The following is an 18,266-nucleotide window of genomic DNA, read 5'->3' as shown; positions in this document are numbered from 1 at the left end:
TCGGGAGCTGACATATGGTCAATATTGAATCTGGAATATGAGTATTTTCCTGGCCAGAGATTTACCAGGTAAACTGTCTTCTCTTGCCAGGTTCTTCCTGAATTTGTATCTGAATCTGGGGAAGGAGCTTTCTCACTTGCCCTGATTGCTGTTGTCTTCCCTTTGTTGAGCAAGAATTTTTCTGATGCTGAGATTCTTAGTGTAGGGAAAAATCTGTCCTGTTGCCTCATTTCAACTCCTTATCCTCATTTTTAAATGGTTTAGTTCAGAGGCTGGAGCTCAGACATTTGGACCCTGGATTATGCTGTCTAGAGTAAATTCTAAGAGGAATTTTGCCAGTGGGAGTTAGTTAACCATTGGAACACCTCTTACCTTCTAGTCCCTTGACACTTTGTGAAATGTGTACAGCCAGAAGTACTGAATTGTGCAGATAACATTGGGTGAAATCAAATGGCTCTGTTTATGCAGAAGAGTCAAAGCAGATGATCATAACTAACCTCTGTACATGACTTGTGAGCAAATCTTTGAATCCACCCATTCCCATGACGAGCTGAAGTCAAGGGGAGATACATAATAAATTCTCCAGCTGTAGCAGGAGGTAGCTCATCTGTATGTTCCATTGCTGTTCCATTGAAGTATGTGTCCTGCCATCTGGCAGTGTTCATCCCAAATCCATAGTAACCACATGGAAATGAGGGGCTGACCGGCATCTTCAGTGGAGTAAACTGGCCTGATATCATCTCTGTCTTCCTTTGCTGCTCTCAGTTCCTTCTGCTCTGTCTCCCTGTAGCAGCTTGGTTCTCCCTGACGAGTCCCAGCAGTCACGCCTGGCTAGTTGTACTCCCTGGCCTGTTCATTACTGCCAGAGAAATCCTGGCCCTCAAGCTCGTGATTTAGGAAGGGAAGAAGCTGAGCTCACTCACTGGCAATGACAGCTGAATGCACTCCTTCCAGTTTATAGTGTGTGCTGTCACTGTCGTTTAGCCCTTGGAAGGACTGTTGGGTGGGATGCTGATGACACTGAATGGGAAGTGGTTGCTGTCAGGCACGAACAAAGGTGTGGCTCTGCATGTGATCATCTGCAACCTCTTGCTCTGTGTCCAGGGCATAGGTTTTGTATGAATCAAGAAACATTTCTCATTCCCTCTTTCTTAAGAAGGACTATCTGACCATAGCAGTAAGGTGGGAAGCATTAGGTGTTTATAGAATCAAATGACCCAGAGCTCTGCACAAGGACTCCTTTGTGCCCCTCAGACAGGCTCCTTTCACACAGAGCCCCTATTCGTCTTGGAAGTTTGTTATGCTGATAAACTTGGCGTGTGATGGCTATTTATAGCAGACAGCAGAGAGCTGCTGTGTTTTGGAAAATCCTCTGGTGCTCCTGAAGGTCCCTGCCTGGTCTGTGCCAGTGGATATTCTTGGCTCTTGGTTTCTCCAGCTAGCGTAAGCATTTGCAGTCAGCAGCGATGCCCGCAAGAAGCCTTTGGGCTCATTTTTCTTGGCAGTGATGTTTTTTTCATTAGATCAGCTTTGAAGCTGTTGGGGGCAAAGTCACAGAGCAGCTGGAGGAGGGAACCTAGACAGAGGAGTCGACGTGCATGCAATGCTGATGTAGCAGCAGGAGTGGGAGGGAGCAGGACATGTGGAGGGGGAGGCCGCCCTGCATCCCTTAACTTGTGTCCTGTGCCTGGGACCTGCAGCAGCCAAGTGCTGTTAGGCACCTTTGAGAAATGCTTTTTAACACCTCTGTGCACAAGAGGGAATGAAATATTCTAAATCTGTGTTGAAGAGTATAGCAGTGGAAGAAAAAAACCAGAACAGGCTGTGGTGTCCATTGATTTTCAGTTCTTCCCTGACCACAACATGAGTTTCTTTTTTAGAGCCTGTTACTTTGAACTTTTGATCCATCCTGAGTGAAGATGTTTTCAGGACACTCTATGAAAGAGGCTTCTCTCTCTGGGTCACGCTGTTAAGTTGTCTTCTGCTACTTGAGTGGAAAGGATTCAAGAATAGCTCTTGCCTTTTAGATCTCTGCTTGGCCTAAAATTGAATGTACTTTCCAGTGCAGGCAGACTTTGATCCCTGTAGGCTTCATCACTGGTATTAGTGCTCTTGTGAGAAGCAGCATGCAGGGATATCTTCTCTTCTGCTCTGTTGGATAAAGGAGCAAGACATTACCCACCTTCTGTAGGAGCAGGACTGCTACACGTTGTCAGGGGAGAATAGGAACTGACTCCATGGCTCACATTTTATCACAGCCTTGTCTTAACTCGCAGTTAGCCAAATAGCAGCTGAATAGTTGTCATCCCCTCTTGAAGGCTCAGTTTCTTGATGGAGACTAAAGACTTTCTCCAGAGGAAAGGTGGTATCTGAAGTGCATCAAAGCAGTTTGTGGGACACTTCCTTTTAACAAATGAAGGTGGGATAGCCCTTTCCCCAGGAGCCTGCATGTGTGATGCTGATTCATTGTTCTCTTCCACTTCAGGCACTGAGCAGATGTTTTCTCATGGGACAGCTGACATCATCCTTGAGGCCTGCACAGACTTTTGGGATGGTACTGACATCTACCCACTCTCTGGCTCAGACAGGTGAGCATCTTGGTCATTTGGTGCAGTCAGGAGCTGCAGATAAATTGAAGAGAGAAACTGGTTGCCCTTTGTTAAAATTCCCTTCGCTGATGCTTATGAAGCTGTGTAATAGAAACTCCAAGTAGGTTATGAACGTGAGCCATCTCTGCTTATAATTAATTGTTCTAATTATAGCAGTGTAATAGATTAGATAGCAACAAGCAATCTGTTGGACTAAGACTAAGCCACTTTTCATTGTGTCTGTTAATGTATTAGCTTCTTGTAAGTGGACTCTGACTGTACTGTGCAGTGGGACCATGAATGATAATCAGGGCATTTGCTGGTGGCAGAGAATGTAATTTAGCTTTTCAAAACAACTGCCTGGTCTTACATGAAATGCAAAGTGATCAATTCCACCTGCTGTTGACAGCTTCAAACCAGTCCACCACAATGCATCACAGCCTTTTGGTCCCTGCTGCAATATCTGACAGCATTTTCATCTACAGGCTAAATTGCTGTTCCTGCTAGCAGAGCAGAGCAGACCAGTCGCGTTTGCTTTCATTGACTAGCGGCAGCACGTTGTTCTTCTGTTTATCCTCAGGTGTAAGAAAGCTCCCACTGGCCCTTGCTGGAATATTAATCATCTTAGAAAGGCAATGAAAAATCCCATATATGGTCTAATTTCTGACCTTTATGAGTCAACACAAATAAGGAGCTTTACACTATTCCAATGATTGGATATTGACTATGTGGAGACTTCACAAACGGCTCCTGTGACCCAAACTCTGAAAGGGGACGGGAGTAAAGGCTATTACTAACTACCACAGATACTACTAGCAGAGTTGTCAGTTCCCTTCTTAGTGTTTATCTCCCTCCAGATAAATTCTCTCTGGTGAATTAAGCTCCTGCTGTCGTGCAGTGAACTCCCTTGGAGTCATCTGGCAGCCATGGAGCACGTTATATTAATAGGAGCATGCAAGCAGCGCTGCGTTCATGCACCTCAGTCGTCTGAGCAAACACAAACTGTTGCAATATGTGGCTTTGTTGCCTTGTAGTGCCTGCAGCTTAGAGAAAACAGAAGCAGTAAGCAAAGGCTTTTTCATGGTCTCTGACCACTCCTCATGGGATACATTATTCCAAACAGGCAGCTGGTGATTTCTGCGTTGAGCCACAGTGCACCTTGTCGGAAACGCGACAGCAGCTGACTCTGTCTGGGTTTTGTCTCTTCCACGTAGGAAGAAGGTGTTAGATTTCTACCAGCGGGCCTGCCTCTCAGGATACTGTTCTGCCTTTGCCTACAAGCCAATGCATTGTGCCTTGTCCTCCCAGCTCAATGGCAAGTGCATAGAACTGGTGCAGGTCCCCGGGCAGAGCGCGATCTTCACTTGCTGTGATCTCCCTGGGACCACCCCCATCAAACAGAGCAGCCGGAGGAATAGCTGGAGCTCAGATGGTATGTGTCTTCTGGGCTGCCTATAATAAGATCTGCTGCTGGGCCAGCTGCTTGCTCTCTGATGTCTAGAGCTGTAAGAACATTGTTATTCAGAGTAGCAGATGGAAATTGAGCACTAAGGGTTTCTGAAGGAGATGAGTTTCCAGAGGAAGTAGTGATGGAGCAGCTGGTAGGTGTGTTTCTAGTTAAGTTGCTGAAGCTTGCAGTGAAATTCCTCTGCTTGTGGGAAGTCCATTTGTTAAATCAGGCAACTGAGAGTCAAGACTAGTGGGTATTTCAGGACTTGGTTTGCTAGTTGTCTAATTTTATGGAAATCACATGTGGTGGGTTTTTCAGAGGAGTTAAATGGGTGGTGGTATGCAGCTGTTCTCCCTTGATGGATTTTGTTGCTGTGCTGAAGGAACCGATTCCCACTGGATGAGTTGTACATCTCCTCCAGAACAGCAATGGAAACTGGGAAATAAGCACATGCCATTACTTAACTCCAGGAGGCTCTTTTGGAAAACCAGTTCTAATCTCTTTCTGCCTTGGTCTCCCATTCTGAATAATGAGGTTTCCAGCAGCTGGAATGTAGCTGTGTTCTCAAAACACTTTTCAGTCCCACCTGTGGCAAGCTTTGCAACGGTGTGAAGTGTTTTGGAGCTTTGTTCCTCATGCTGCATCCAGCTCCCATTCACCACAGGCTCGTCTGGTGATGGTGAAGGAGCCCTGACAAAGAGCCTTTGCAGACCCTTTGGGAGCATCTGCAGTGTCACTTGAGGGACCTTATCCAGTTCCTTTTCATCAGCCCCTCCTGCTCTGATCCCACTCTGCCTCAGCTAGACTTGCCATGTTGTTTATGCACAGCATGATGTGTTTAAAATGGAGATGTGAACATTATGCAGCACACATCCTTTCCCTCCCTGCCCCAGTTCCTTCTGACTGATCCCTGTTTTCTGTTTTGTCTCTTTCCTTTCCATGCTCCCCGTTTCACACCTGTGTTCTTGGTCACCTATGTGGGGATGCCCTGAAACCGCTTCTGTGATTGGGTATGCCGGGACAAATGGATCTTTTTTTCCTCTTCCTGGATATTCCTGGATATTCCTTTGTTATCTTTTAATCCTCCTCTGTACCTGCATGTTTCTGTGTTACCTGGGTCCTGTATCCTTGGGTGTTCTCTTGGTGGCCTCTCCCACCGTGTGTACGTCGATGCACATGTGGCCCCTTGTGTCTCAACGCGATTGCGTGTTGTTTGCATGCCTGAAGAAGGGATTGGGGAAGTGATGGAGAAGGAAGACTGTATCCAGGCTCTGAGTGGACAGATCTTCATGGGAATGGTCTCATCTCAGTATCAGGCCCGCCTCGACATTGTCCGCCTCATTGATGGACTGGTCAATGCCTGCATCCGCTTTGTCTACTTCTCCCTGGAAGATGAGCTCAAAAGCAAGGTAAGCTCTTCGCTGAAGCCCCTGAACTTGCGTGCCCCCTGCTTGTCTGACTGGGGAGTTTAGCCCTAGTGCAACCTAAGGTTAAGCTGATTCAGCTAGCTGATGGGTCCAGAAGGTTCCTACACTCCAATCTGGCGTTGGTCTGCAACACTCCAACCTGGACAGCAACACGGAAGTCTTTGTCTGCTCACTTGGAGCCCCTAGAAGGAAGATCTGGACAAGCTAGAACGTGTCCAAAGAAGGGCCATGAGGATGACCAGGGGGTTGGAGCTGGGAGGTTGTAGACAGGCTGGGGCTGGTCTCTTCTCCCAGGCAACAAGCACCAGAACAAGAGGACACAGTCTCAAGCTGTGCCAGGGGAGGTTTAGCCTTATTGTAAGGAAGAAATTCTTCATAGAGAGAGTGATTGCCCATTGGAATGTGCTGCCCAGGGAGGTGGTGGAGTCACCATCACTGGAGGTGTTTAGGAGGAGATTTGATGGGGTGCTTGGTGCCATGGGTTAGTTGATTAGATGGTGTTGGATGATAGGTTGGACTTGATGATCTCGAATGTCTCTTCCAACCTGGTTGATTCTAGTCTAGTCTAGTCTATTCTGTTCTATTCTATTCCGTTCCGTTCTATTCCTGTCCTATGGAGACAGACTGAGAGAGTTGGGGCTATTCAGTCTGGAGAGGAGATGGCTTTGAGGGAACCTTCTTGTGGCCTTCCAGTGTCTGAAGGGGGCTACAAGAAAGCTGGGGAGGGACTTCTTAAGGTGTCAGGGAGTGACAGGACTAGGGGGAATGGAGCAAAGCTAGAAGTGGGTAGATTCAGATTGGATGTCAGGAAGAAGTTCCTCCCCATGAGGGTGGTGAGAGACTGGAACAGGTTGCCCAGGGAGCTGGTAGAAGCCTCATCCCTGGAAGTTTTTAAGGCTAGGCTGGATGTGGCTGTGAGCAACCTGATCTAGTGTGAGGTGTCCCTGCCCATGGCAGAGGGATTGGATTGAGGTCCCTTCCAATCCTGACAATTCTGTGATTCACCTACAGGTGTTTGCTGAGAAGATGGGTCTTGAGACAGGCTGGAATTGCCACATCTCTTTAACACCTAATGGTGATGTGCCTGGTTCTGAGATCCCCCCTTCCAGCCCCAGCCACGCTGGCTCTCTGCACGATGACCTACATCAGGGTGAGAGAACTGCCCCTAAGCCACTTTGAATGCCACCCATTCCCTGGATGGTTCTTTTAAACCCATTCATAGCTTCCTATGTCCTCACCAGAGAGCTGATCCTTCAGAGCTTTGAGCATAAAACTGGATGTGCCTGAGGTGTGTGTGTGAGCCTTACACTTCCAGCCTTCCTACCCAAGCAGTGCCACAGTTACCAGCAGCAAACATCCTTCTGTGCACCAGCTGCCAGGATTTCACAGCTGCTCAGTGGTGCTTTGGTTCTTGCTGGGGCCTTGGTCAAGCCACTGGGGGCCTCTTACCTGTGCATTGCTCTTTGTTCTTACTTCAGGTGGGATTTCTTTACTCTTCTTCCCCTAGAAGAAGAAAGAACAGGACAGATAAACTATCATGTCTCAAAAGAGCAGCAGCTAGGTTCATGTATCTACCTCAGAGCAGATTAGTCATCTATAAATACTGCATTTTAGATGACTGAGTGGGATCTAAGTGTTGCTAACCTAAAAAATCAGGCCTCACATTCCCTGGCTTCTGCAGTGCCACGTGAATATACCATGTGGGTGGCACAGGGGTTGGCAGAGGCAGGTTTGTGCTTATTGTTGATGCTGCTTCTCTCTGCTCCAGTTTCTCGAGATGATGTGGAGGGGCTTCTGCTGATGGAAGAAGAAGGGCACTCAGATCTCATCAGCTTTCAGCCAACAGACAGTGATATCCCCAGCTTCCTGGAGGACTGTAACAGGGTGAGGCTCCCTGTCCCTACACACTTCATGGTCAGCAGCATCGCCTCATTATTCCCAGAGGGACTTCCTCTTTGAAGCAGATTGGTTGACTGGTTTGCACTGGGACTCCTAATTTCCCTCACCTTCTTCCAGCTTGGTAGCTAGAGCCTGGGAAGTTTAGGATTCTCTCAGTTAATCACTTTTGCTGACCAGGTCTTTTCTTTTGAGTTTAGGAATGGAGGTGACCATACCTGGGGTATCCTTGAGAGCTGCATCCTGGTACACTTAGGTCCCTTTCCCATGTGCTGAGCAGGGAGTGGGACCTTCCCCACCTTCCCCACCTTCCATGCAGACAGAAGAAATTTTGTCTCTCCTCCAGCTGTGTGCCATGGCTAATGCTGCCAGTAGTCAGAGTGCAGGACAAGCTTTTCCTGCCTCATCAAGAACTCAGACAGGCTCAGCAGAGTTATAGGAAGATTAAAGAAGAAAAAAATATTAGTAATATCTTAGGCCTGATTTTAGAAAGCAAGAACCCTTCCCTTGCTCAGTGGTGATGTGGCTGCAATTGATCTGGTTGCTGGGAGACAGCACATAGTCTCTAACAAGATTCTCCACACAGGTAGAAGGTCTTTAGAAGTCCTTGAGCACAGGTTTATCCTACTGACCTTACAAACCCTGAGGACAAGCACAGACAGCTTGGTCTGTCTCTGTACAGCCTTAGCAGTATACCAGTGCAGAACTTTTTATGGTGGCTTGGGAAAGCCAGCCTCTGTTTGCAGGGACATCAATTTGTATCTGATCTTGAAGTTGCATAATTCTGGGTGTCACCATCCTCATTGCAGCAGTTCCCTCTGAAATGCCTCTCCCTCATACACACACAGAGTCCCCTGCTTACTCTCTCCTTTCTCTTTCTCAGGCCAAACTTCCCCGGGGGATTCACCAGGTGAGACCTCACCTGCAGAACATAGACAATGTGCCTTTGCTGGTGCCCCTCTTCACAGACTGCACCCCAGAGAGTAAGTGGCACAGAGCCTGGGTCTGTCCTGCTACTGCCCATGAATACCTTCCCCATCCATTTGCTCTGGGCATGGAGATGGTTGAAGGGAAGGGATACAGCCCAGAAACGGAGAAGGGCATTTTGGTATTGAGGGCCCTCCGAGGCTGCCTGTGGGAAGCCAGGTGTTAACTTCATGTTAATGCAGCTGTTCCCTAGCTACAGAACTGGGCTAAGAACCACTCCTCTCAATTTGCATTCGTGAGAGACACAAAAGCAAACAACCAAAATGCTGCTGCCTTTTATTAAATAAGCATTATCAGTGTGCTGGGAGACTTTGATCTCTGCTCACTGCCTTATATAACTTGGAAATCTCTTCCCAGATGAATTTTCCTCTGGCAGTTGCTGTTAACACCTCCTGCTGCTGCTTTACAGAGCTTTTGATTGCAGAGACCAGGAAGGACAACATTTCTTTATCTCTCTGACAGATACTGTTTTAGCTATGAAAGGGGCTGAGTGCTCAGCTGGCCAATACCTGTCCAGCCTAGAGTAAAAGAGCTAAGCATCATTATGATTTAGGTACCTCTGGGCACAGTTTCCAGAGTTCCAGTGAGAACCAGTTACAACCCAGTCTGCTTAAGAGTGAGTGCCCAGTAGATTGGGCACTTTTTGGCAGAAGTGCAGTTCCCCTCTTCACCTGGCTCCTCCCTGTGCTGTGTATCTGGGGGCAGCAGTCATTTAGATTAGTTGTTTACACGGGAATCAGCAGAGGGTGGCTTTGGGTTGTGCTGGTTTGTTTCTTCCTGGAGCATTCTAGAATATTCATACACACACAGAGCACTGAGCTACAGAAGAAAAATCAGATCAAACAGCAGCTTTGATTTAGAGGCCCTGGGAGGGTGTTGATGAAAAGATTGATGAAGGCTAGAGGTAGTGGTGGGAGTGCAGGAGCAAGGGGCTGGCTCTGAGTGTGGCTAACTGCAGCACTGCTTTTGGAGTGGTTTCTTGCCTTCCCTCTGTTCCTTTAGATCTGGAAGAGTGGTGGTGCACTGCTAGCAGAATTCCAAACTGTGTAGTTATTTGAGAGTTGAATTATGTAGGTTTCTTTGATTTCTGCTGCTTTCTAACAAGACTGTTGGATGCTGAAGCCATCTGTACTGTACACCCAGGCTATTCCTACAGCTCTGGCCTAAAAGAGATGTGCTGGAGGTGCAGATCTCTGCACCACAGTTCTGTGAAGCCAGCTGGGTTCCTGCAGGAGGCAGGTACACAGGGCACTTGGACTGCAGTTAATTACCTGCCTAATTGTGCACTTCCACTTTGGATCTCACTGTAGATGGCTGATGAATATCACGTGGGGGTAATTGTAAACGATCAGGCTGTCTGTTACCCAGCCTGGAAAGGGTGTGTGAAGCACTGCAGCTTTGTGTGCATAATGAGATAAGCAAATGTGTTTCTCCTTCTGTCCCTTGGCAGCCATGTGTGAGATGATCAAGATCATGCAGGAGTATGGGGAGGTGACCTGCTGCCTGGGAAGCTCTGCCAACCTGCGGAACAGCTGCCTCTTCCTGCAGAGTGACATCAGGTGGGGCAGGAGCCAGGCTCCTCCAGCTGCCTTTGTCTTCAGCTTAGTGAGTGCTCAGCCATGGGATTGTGCAGGGGGCTGCTCACACTTGTTCTGTCTGTTAGTAGCAGCGTTTGTCACCTTAAGGGAGATCTGGGTGTCACTGGGTGGGATGACTGCTTAGATCCCCTGACACACAGGGATGTTTCTCTCCAGCACAGAATCACAGAACATTAGGGTTTGGAAGGGACCTTGAAAGATCATCCAGTCCAACCCCCCTGCCAGAGCAGGATCACCTAGGGTAGGTCACATAGGAATGCATCCAGGCAGGTTTTGAATGTCTCCAGAGATGAAGGCTCTACAGCCTCTCTGGGCAGCCTGTTACAGTGTTTTGTCACCCTCACAGTGAAGAATTTTTTCCTCATGTTCATATGGAACCTCCTCCACTGCCCTTTGTCCTATCATTGGTCATCACAGGGCAGAGCCTGGCTCTGTCCTCCCAACCCTGCCCTGCACATCTTTATAAACATGACTGAGGTCACTCCTCAGGCCCCTCTGCTCCAAGCTAAAGAGACCCAACTCCCTCAGTCTTTCCTCACAAGGATGATGTTCCACTCCCTTAATCCACCTTTGAAAGGGAAGTGTTGTCCTTGCATGCTGCACTGTTGTGCCCCTACCAGCATTACAGGTGCTTCTCATTGAGGGAAAGAGTGGAAATGGCCCTCTGGATGAGACAGTTTGTTGACCTTGAGCCACAAACCCAAATATGTTCATTATTTCTCTGGGAATAATTGGAAATCTAGGGAGATTGACCCTAAATTCTTGTCACAGCTCAGGACTTTCCTACCAGCAAGGCAGATAGAGAAGGCATGGCACAGCAGAGCGTGACTGTGCAAACTGGACTACAGTCAAACAGTTTCTCCTCTGAGCTGAGGACTTCTGCTGATGCTCCTGTGTTGTCCTTGCAGTATAGCACTGGACCCACTCTACCCATCTCGTTGCTCCTGGGAGACTTTTGGCTATGCCACCAGCACCAGCATGACTCAAGCCTCTGATGAGCTGACCCCACTGCAGCTCTCAGGGCAGCTCAACAGCCTGCCTTGCTCCATGTCCTTCCGCCAAGAAGAGAGTACCAGCATCATCAGGCTCATAGAGCAGGTGAGTCAGAACTACTGACTACTGCTCACTGGTACTCACCTACTGCTCTCTAGTGCTCACCCCTCTGCCTGAAGCTCACAAAGAGCAAGGCCAGGAGCTCTCCTGTGAGCATTCTTGAGCTGCCCACAGTAAGCTGCCAGTGTTTCCCCATCCTTTGTTCAGGAGGCATAACAGAGGTACTCTTCCAGCCTGGGCCTTCTGGTGTAGGGGATAGTTTGGGAATGGTGCCTTGTGGCAACAGAACATGGATAATGTTCAGCTGGATAAAAGATAAACCTGCAGAGATCCCTGGTAGACAGCAGTGCAGTGCTAGGCAGGAGTTACCCCAGGAGAGTCAGGAGGTTTAAACAAACTTGCCCCTTGGCTAAATTCTGCCTTTCCTTCTCAGCTTCTAGGCAGGAGACCTTCTCCTTTTGCTTACAATGTCCTCCCAGATCCTCTTCCCTCCCACTTCCCCTGCAGGCCACATGTTCTGCCCCTGCCTGCCAATAATTGCTCTTGGCTGATAGCTGCTCCCATCACAGAGAGGGCTCTGAGGATTTGTGCTTCCTTCCAGGCCAGGCATGCAACGTACGGGATCCGCAAGTGTTTCCTCTTCCTGCTGCAGTGCCAGCTGACCTTGGTTGTCATTCAGGTGAGTCCTGGCCTGGCTGGGGACAGCATTTAGCTCAGAGGGTGGGAGTGCTAGCATGGATATGTGTGGCTTCAGTGGGGCAGCCTTGTGAGAGAGGAAGATGACCTTCCATCATGTTCACACAGTATGTCTGGAGAAGTTACAGGCAGAGGCTGTGGGATCTCAGCCCACATTGCCCCTTCTCCCTGACCCTCTTACAGAGGTTTCTCTTCAAACCCTTTTTCCCCTGGAGAAAGGCATCCCTCTGCCCCAGCTGCCCCAGCAGCCCTGGAACACATGGAGAGCCCAGTTCCCAGCTCATCCCAGTGTTTTGGGAGAGGACAGTGTTATCCAGGGTAACAAGACCGTCCTAGCACTGCTGACCCTCTTCACTCTGGATTGTTCCTGTCTAGTTCCTCTCCTGCCTGGTGCAGCTGCCCCCCATCCTCAGTACCACAGACATTGTGTGGCTCTCCTGCTTCTGCTACCCACTGCTCAGGTGAGTCTGCCAGACAGGGTGGAATCTCCTGCCTCCCACCCAGGGGGTGCACAGACCCGTCCCCAGGTCTCGTGTGTCCATGTTAAAAGAAAGCTGCCTTCACCCACAGCATGCTAAGAAGGCTTCAAGGAGTATTCCAAGGACCTGCTTTGACAAGGCTCTTAGAAACACAGATAGGAGGATGTGTGTGCTGCTGAGTTAGCTCTGCCTCCTCCCTGACAGCTGCTGTGGTTTTGTGGCTTCAACCTCCAGCTGAAAATCATCTTCTAGTCCTGATACTGTTGCACTGTCTGGAGTGTGATGGAGACCCTGGGGTGTCAGGCAGAGGCCAGGGTACCATGGGTGGGTTTTTTTCCCATCACCCATTTGGAAGTCACCTCTCTCCCTGTCTGTGCCTGTCATGAGTGACACCTTTTACAGCATAAGGCAGTGGCCACATAAATGCCAACACTCCAGATAGTCTGAGGAGGTTACTTAGGTTCAAATGTTAGACACAGACAAAAACCCAATAGCTTTGGTGTCTGAGCTTGTTACCAAGAGACTAACTTACCTTTCTCCAGCATCTCGCTCCTGGGCAAGCCTCCCCACAGCTCCATCATGACCATGGCAACAGGAAAAAACTTGACTTCCATTCCCAAGAAGGTAGGTGCCCCCACCAGATTGAAATTGTTCACATGTTTTTCTCTTCTGCTTTGTGCCGGTGTGGATGTGGCCCTGTGCCTTCCCAGCTCGCTTGGTGCATTGATCCATGGCATGGCCTGGCCCATGCTATCCAAAAGCCTGGCATGGGCAGGAAGGGAATCCCTTAGTGTCAGCATGCCCCCAGGGCAGCATCTCATTTGTCCTACAGCTTGTCTTTTGCAGCCACTGATTCCTTGGTGGTTCATGCAGAGGAGACTGGGCCAGTGACATGCCCATGTCATCCTCCTGCCTCTCCCTGGTTCACAGACTCAGCACTACTTCCTGTTCTGCTTCCTGCTGAAGTTCAGCCTGACCATCTGCTCCTGCCTCATCTGCTTTGGGTTCACACTGCATGAATCCTGCAGAGAGGTGAACACTACCAGCCTCAACCTCACAGCCTGCTCCTCCATCATGCTGCACAGGTGAGGAACTGAGCCTGGCACAACCCCTCACCCTGCAGGGCCTGTTGCCCTTGCCCTCCCCAGGTAACACTGATTCCTCCCTAGTAAGGTTCAGACTCTGCATGATGCAGTTCTAATGGTAATTCAGAGGTCTGGGTGCTCTCCCTGTAGCCTTGACAGTTGCATCTTTGCTCACCTTTGTTGCCTGGTACCTGAACAGCTTGACTCCAAGCTCACATTTAGTAGTCTCAGCGAGCAGAGGAGGACATAGTTTTGATTGCAAGAGACCTGTAAGATCCTCAAATCCAAACATTAACCCAGCAGTGCCAAGATATAGCCCTGGTGGGAGCAGGTCAGGCTGTAAGGCCCCACTGCTGACTTCTTTCATGTGTCCTCTCACTTACCAGCAATGCTGATGGTGCTCCTGACTGGTTTGGGACGTTTTCCAATGCTCTTCTTGTAGCCCAGAAGCTCACAGCTGGCCTGATTGTTTTACACACAGGTAAGTCCCTATTCCTAGACCCCCATTCTGGGAGAAAACTTCCATCCTTTGCCTCTTTTTTTTTGTCCCCAGCACAAACCCCCTGGTAGAAACAGCCACTGCAGTGGCCTCTCATCATGGGCATCAAGCCCCTTGTCTTACTGAGCACTGCCCTAACAGAGTAAAGACATCACCTTCAGAGCTGATTCTGCTTCCTACCAGCCCAGTGAAGTGCTGGTCCTTTCCAGACTCACCAGAGGAGCAGTGTCCCACTTTGCTTTCTGGCAAACCAGCTAGCAGCATCCTGCAGCTCTCCAAAAATACTTCCTGCCTCAAAAGCCCTTGTATGCCTGCTGCCCTTTCATGAAGCACCCCACTTCCTTCCTCCACACAGTGCTGGTGCAGCTGTGCCTGTGCTGGAGGCCTTTTTAAAGCCTCTGGAGGGTGGGGAGCCAGCTCCTGGCTAACCCTCATCACCTGCACACCACTGCCTGGCAGAGTAGGTCCAGCTGCTCTCTGACACCCTTAAAGGGTCTCTTCTCCTGTTCTACCATGTCATGTGGTGCTGTGCCTTGGTGCCAGGCAGAGCATTGCACGTGGGGTGTGCAGGGGGTCCAGCTGAGCAGTAGCTCTGCCAAGTTTGAGAGGCAGCACTGCTTTGGAAAGATGTGGTGTGCATTACTGCTTTCTATCCTTCAGACCACTGAGGCAGAGCTCTGCCTGGCAGGTGGGAAGTGCTGTTTTGAGCAAAAGCTGAGAAAATGCTCCATCCTGTCAGACAGCTCCAGGCCTCTAAGTGTGTCTCTGGGCTGGAGCTTTCCACTGGCTCAGGCCTGTGGTGACCCTGAACTCTGCCCCTGCTCCTTAGTTCTGGTCCTTTGCCTGATCTCTTTCAGTATGCCAGGCTGCAGACCACCCTGGCATCCCCACAGTGAGTAACTCTGGCAGTGCCAGCACTGCATCCCCTCACTCTGCACGTCTGGGCTCTTGGAATTGCTGCGGGGAGCCCAGGCTGAAAGGCCCTTGAATGAGAGGCTGGCTTCAGGGAGCCTCACATCCCTGTGGAGTGAGAGCTGTTGGTGTGTGTTGTGGTAGCTGTGTGTGATGCTGAACAATGCCCTCTGCCACCTGTCCCTGCAGTGTTCATATCCATCACCCACGTCCACCGTACCAAGCCGCTGTGGAAGAAGAGTCCTCTCTCCAACCGGTGGTGGACACTCACTGTGGCTGTTGTGTGAGTAGCCCCAGGCCCTGATGAGGCTCTCCAGAATGCTGGAGGAAGGAGGATCTGCAGATCCTGGGAAGCTTGTTAGCTCTGCTGAAGATTTGCTGTGTCTGTTTCTGATGTTAGGTTGCTGGGACAAGTGGCACAGACTGTGCTGGACCTGAAGCTCTGGGAAAACCTCAATTCGTCGCTGACCTTTAGCCACGTTTCCATCTCCCCAGTCTCATGGCTCCTGGGTTTTCTTTCCTTGGTCCTTGTGGTTATCATCAATGAGATTGTCAAGCTCCATGAGATCAGGTATGGGGGGAGCAGGGAGGATCCTAGAATGGTTTGGGTTAGAAGGGACCTTAAAGAGGGAACCTAGTTCCAACGCCCCTGCCCCAAGCAGGGACACCTTCCGCTGGACCAGGTTGCTTGAAGGGCTGGAACCACCCTGGAGCCTGGCCTTGAGCTGCAGAAAAATGATGGGAACAGGGTGGGGAGTAAAAAGGAAAAGATGACTGCATTGTGTAAATCACCTGGCTATTGTGAGCAAGTTCATGTTCCACTTCTGGGGGAGGAAAGAGGGTCAGGGAAGGGCAGTGGCAGTGATTTGGAGCAGGAAGGGAGACCACAATTTCCTTATCTCAAACCAATGAGAGGGAGACAGCCAAGGTCTATGAAATGCCCAGTATGGAACTGGAGAGGGCTGTTCTCCCCCTCTGCTCCCAGGAGGACAGAGAAGCATTGAGTCACAGCAGAGGAAATACATCCTCACAGTGCCTGTGCTGTGGGACTGGAGCTCATAGGAAGCAGCCAAAGCCAGGAGTGAGCAGCAGGCAGTGACTGGCTGTGCTCCCTAGCACAGGGAGCAGAGCTAACCAGCAGTGCTTCAGCAAATGGGTGGTGAGAACAAGCAGCAGAGACTGCAGGGAACCCAGATGGGGCTAGAGCTGCTGTGGCTTCATGGGAAGGATTTCTGGACCTTTCTCTGCTGTGTCTTGGGGCCCTGGAGAAGGGACTTGGCAGAATGGAGTAGGATTGATACCATGAATTGCTCTCTGGATTTGATTCCCCAAGGCCCCAGGCCAGAGGCTTCCCTGCTTCTTGGGGCAGTGCAGCTCAGGAATTGCAGTGGGACAGCCCTGCTTGCCTTTTACCTCTCCCCCTGCTCACTCTCTTCTTTCTTCTGCCCTCCCTAGGGTCCGGGTCCGTTACCAAAAGAGGCAGAAGTTGCAGTTTGAGACGAAGCTGGGGATGAATTCACCGTTTTAAAGACTCCCAGCTCAAGTTCCCTGGGGCCAGGGCCACACAGCCACATCCTGCACTGGGAGAGTGATTGCACCAAAGGCTCAGGGGGTTTTCCCCTCACATATGCCAACCAGCCAGTCTCCTTGCAAACTACTTCAGCACCTTCTAGGGGCCCCCAGGCAGGGCACTTCTGTCAGGATGCCCCAGCAGGTATGCAGCCCCTCCCCAGCCTGCTAGGGTAGGTGCAGGGGAGCCTGCAAGCTCTGGTGGCTGTCCAGGCTGCTCTGTCTTTAATTTATTTATTACTAGAGGTTTCTGTTAGTATCAAGGTGATGCTGAAATGAAGTGCTTTCTTCCCTCTGTGTGAGCAGATGGGTTGCCTGGACCTGGCAGGAGAATCTGGGGCCAGTAGGGGAGACACAGGGCTGCTGCAGCAAGAGATCTCTGTTGAAACCCAGTGTTTTTCCATCTCAGCCTGCTCTCCTGGCTGCTCTGTGTGTGCATGCCTGTGCCTGCCCTCGCCCACTTCCCTGTCCCTGTGTCCTGGGGCAAAGGAGCCACCTCTTGCAGCATCAGGAGTGGTGGGTGCCAGGTGAGGCCTGGAGCTCCCATTCTCGAGAGGACACTGGGAGGTGTCTGTGGCAGGGTGCTGGAGGAGCTCTGCGGCGGCCAGGCTGTGCCAGGCCTGCCCTCTAGCGTTGCTGCTGTAGCCGTGTGCCGGCTCTTGAGTGCTGCAAGAAAGGAGATCGAGACAGGGCCTGCAGAAAAGCTATCTGTGACCCTGGTGAACTGGTGCAGAGGGAGGCAGGAGGGCAGCTCTGCCTGCCTGCAGGGAGGCAGCAGGGCTCAGCTTCCACCACCCCTGTTGAACCAGCTCTTACCTGCTTTAGCAGCCCCCCCAGTGAGGTTTACAGCTGTCCTCATGTCTGATTGCCATTGCCCTTCTGCTTCAGTTAACGTTTGCTTGAGGGGGCCATAGCTAGGGATGAAACCTGAGCCCTGCCTGTCCTGCTGTGGAGGGAATTGTCTCTAACACAGAGCTGGTGGACAGCTCCTTTCCCAGGCCTGGGATTGTGCTGCATCCAGCAGGAGCTCTCCAAGGCAGAGGGAAGCCCTCTCATGGAGTCTTTCTGTGATAGTGTTTGGAGTCTCCTCTCCATGCTGCTGCCCTCACCTCTGTTCCCTGGTTTTCTGGAGGATTTTTCTTTGTCTGGGGGAATCCTTCCCCTTAGGACTGCCACAAACCATGATTTGCCCCAACATGGCACACATGCTCTTGAGCTCTGAACGGACCCCAGCTGTACTGGGAACACTGGTGCTGTTGTGGGCTTGACAGTCCAGGCCCCACAGGCTGGGCTACCATGTGGGGCCACCACAATGTCCCTTCTTGGTTCTAAGAGCTGGCTAAAGCTGGTAAATGCTGGCACTGGTTTTGCTTCTGCTATTCACACTACAGGCCATGGCTGTTCATTCTCCTTTGGTTCCTGGCAGGCACCAGTGGCTGCTGGCCCTTCCCTAGCAGGCAGGGAGCTGGCTGGGAACCCCCAGGCTCTGCCCTGCTGCCCCACATTGTCTTCCTCACATTTCAGCATGACCAGAGAGCATGCACACTGCTGCCTGTCTCCAAGCAATACCCTTCTGGAAGGAGACCAAGCAGGGGAACAGCCAAGCCTCTGTGCTCTGGGGACAGATGGGGGCACCTGGGGGTGTCAGGGGCCTGAACCTGATTCCTACAGCTGGACAGGGGATGTTTAGGCTCCATACTGCTCTGGGATAGAAAGCTAGCAGCTCACTGGAGAGGAACATGGGACTGCTCTGCTCTGCCCACCTTTGCCAGCAAGGCTGAACTTTGCCTTCTCTCCTCTGGGGCTTGCAAAGCTGGCTTGGCTGGGGGAGAACGAGCTGCATCTTCCTCAGACTCACTTGGTTCACTAAATGCCAGCTGCAGGTCTGTCACCCCAGCACCTGAGTTCAGCTGAATGTCAGGTGGGCTGTGGCCTCCTCTGTGGCCAAACTCAACTGGAGCCAGGGGCAGCACCAAGCTGCTCACCGCTGTTCCTACAGCACAGCTTCCCCCCACACCTCAGCTCTT

At 50.7% G+C, this 18,266-nt stretch overlaps 1 protein-coding gene across 2 annotated transcripts in view; it reads left to right on the top strand.

Annotated features, from left to right (window-relative positions):
* The window catches only part of TMEM94 (transmembrane protein 94), a 58,468-nt gene extending 40,496 nt beyond the window's left edge, over window positions 1-17,972 (top strand). For both annotated transcript variants that reach the window (XM_054170329.1, XM_009897945.2), the window contains 16 exons: window positions 2,486-2,588; window positions 3,803-4,020; window positions 5,266-5,447; window positions 6,477-6,615; window positions 7,234-7,349; window positions 8,245-8,344; window positions 9,799-9,907; window positions 10,855-11,044; window positions 11,601-11,678; window positions 12,071-12,156; window positions 12,717-12,798; window positions 13,105-13,259; window positions 13,646-13,740; window positions 14,860-14,953; window positions 15,071-15,241; window positions 16,126-17,972. In XM_054170329.1, coding sequence (XP_054026304.1) covers window positions 2,486-2,588; window positions 3,803-4,020; window positions 5,266-5,447; window positions 6,477-6,615; window positions 7,234-7,349; window positions 8,245-8,344; window positions 9,799-9,907; window positions 10,855-11,044; window positions 11,601-11,678; window positions 12,071-12,156; window positions 12,717-12,798; window positions 13,105-13,259; window positions 13,646-13,740; window positions 14,860-14,953; window positions 15,071-15,241; window positions 16,126-16,198 — 1,991 coding nt within the window. In that variant the 3' untranslated portion in view covers window positions 16,199-17,972. The remainder of the gene's footprint in view (window positions 1-2,485; window positions 2,589-3,802; window positions 4,021-5,265; window positions 5,448-6,476; window positions 6,616-7,233; window positions 7,350-8,244; window positions 8,345-9,798; window positions 9,908-10,854; window positions 11,045-11,600; window positions 11,679-12,070; window positions 12,157-12,716; window positions 12,799-13,104; window positions 13,260-13,645; window positions 13,741-14,859; window positions 14,954-15,070; window positions 15,242-16,125) is intronic.
* The last annotated feature ends 294 nt before the right edge of the window (window positions 17,973-18,266 follow it).

This window comes from Dryobates pubescens, chromosome 20 (assembly GCF_014839835.1).
Source record: "Dryobates pubescens isolate bDryPub1 chromosome 20, bDryPub1.pri, whole genome shotgun sequence".
NCBI classification, from domain to species: Eukaryota; Metazoa; Chordata; class Aves; order Piciformes; family Picidae; genus Dryobates; species Dryobates pubescens.
Note: the sequence above shows the minus strand (reverse complement) of the source record. Positions and strands in the feature narration are given on the sequence as shown.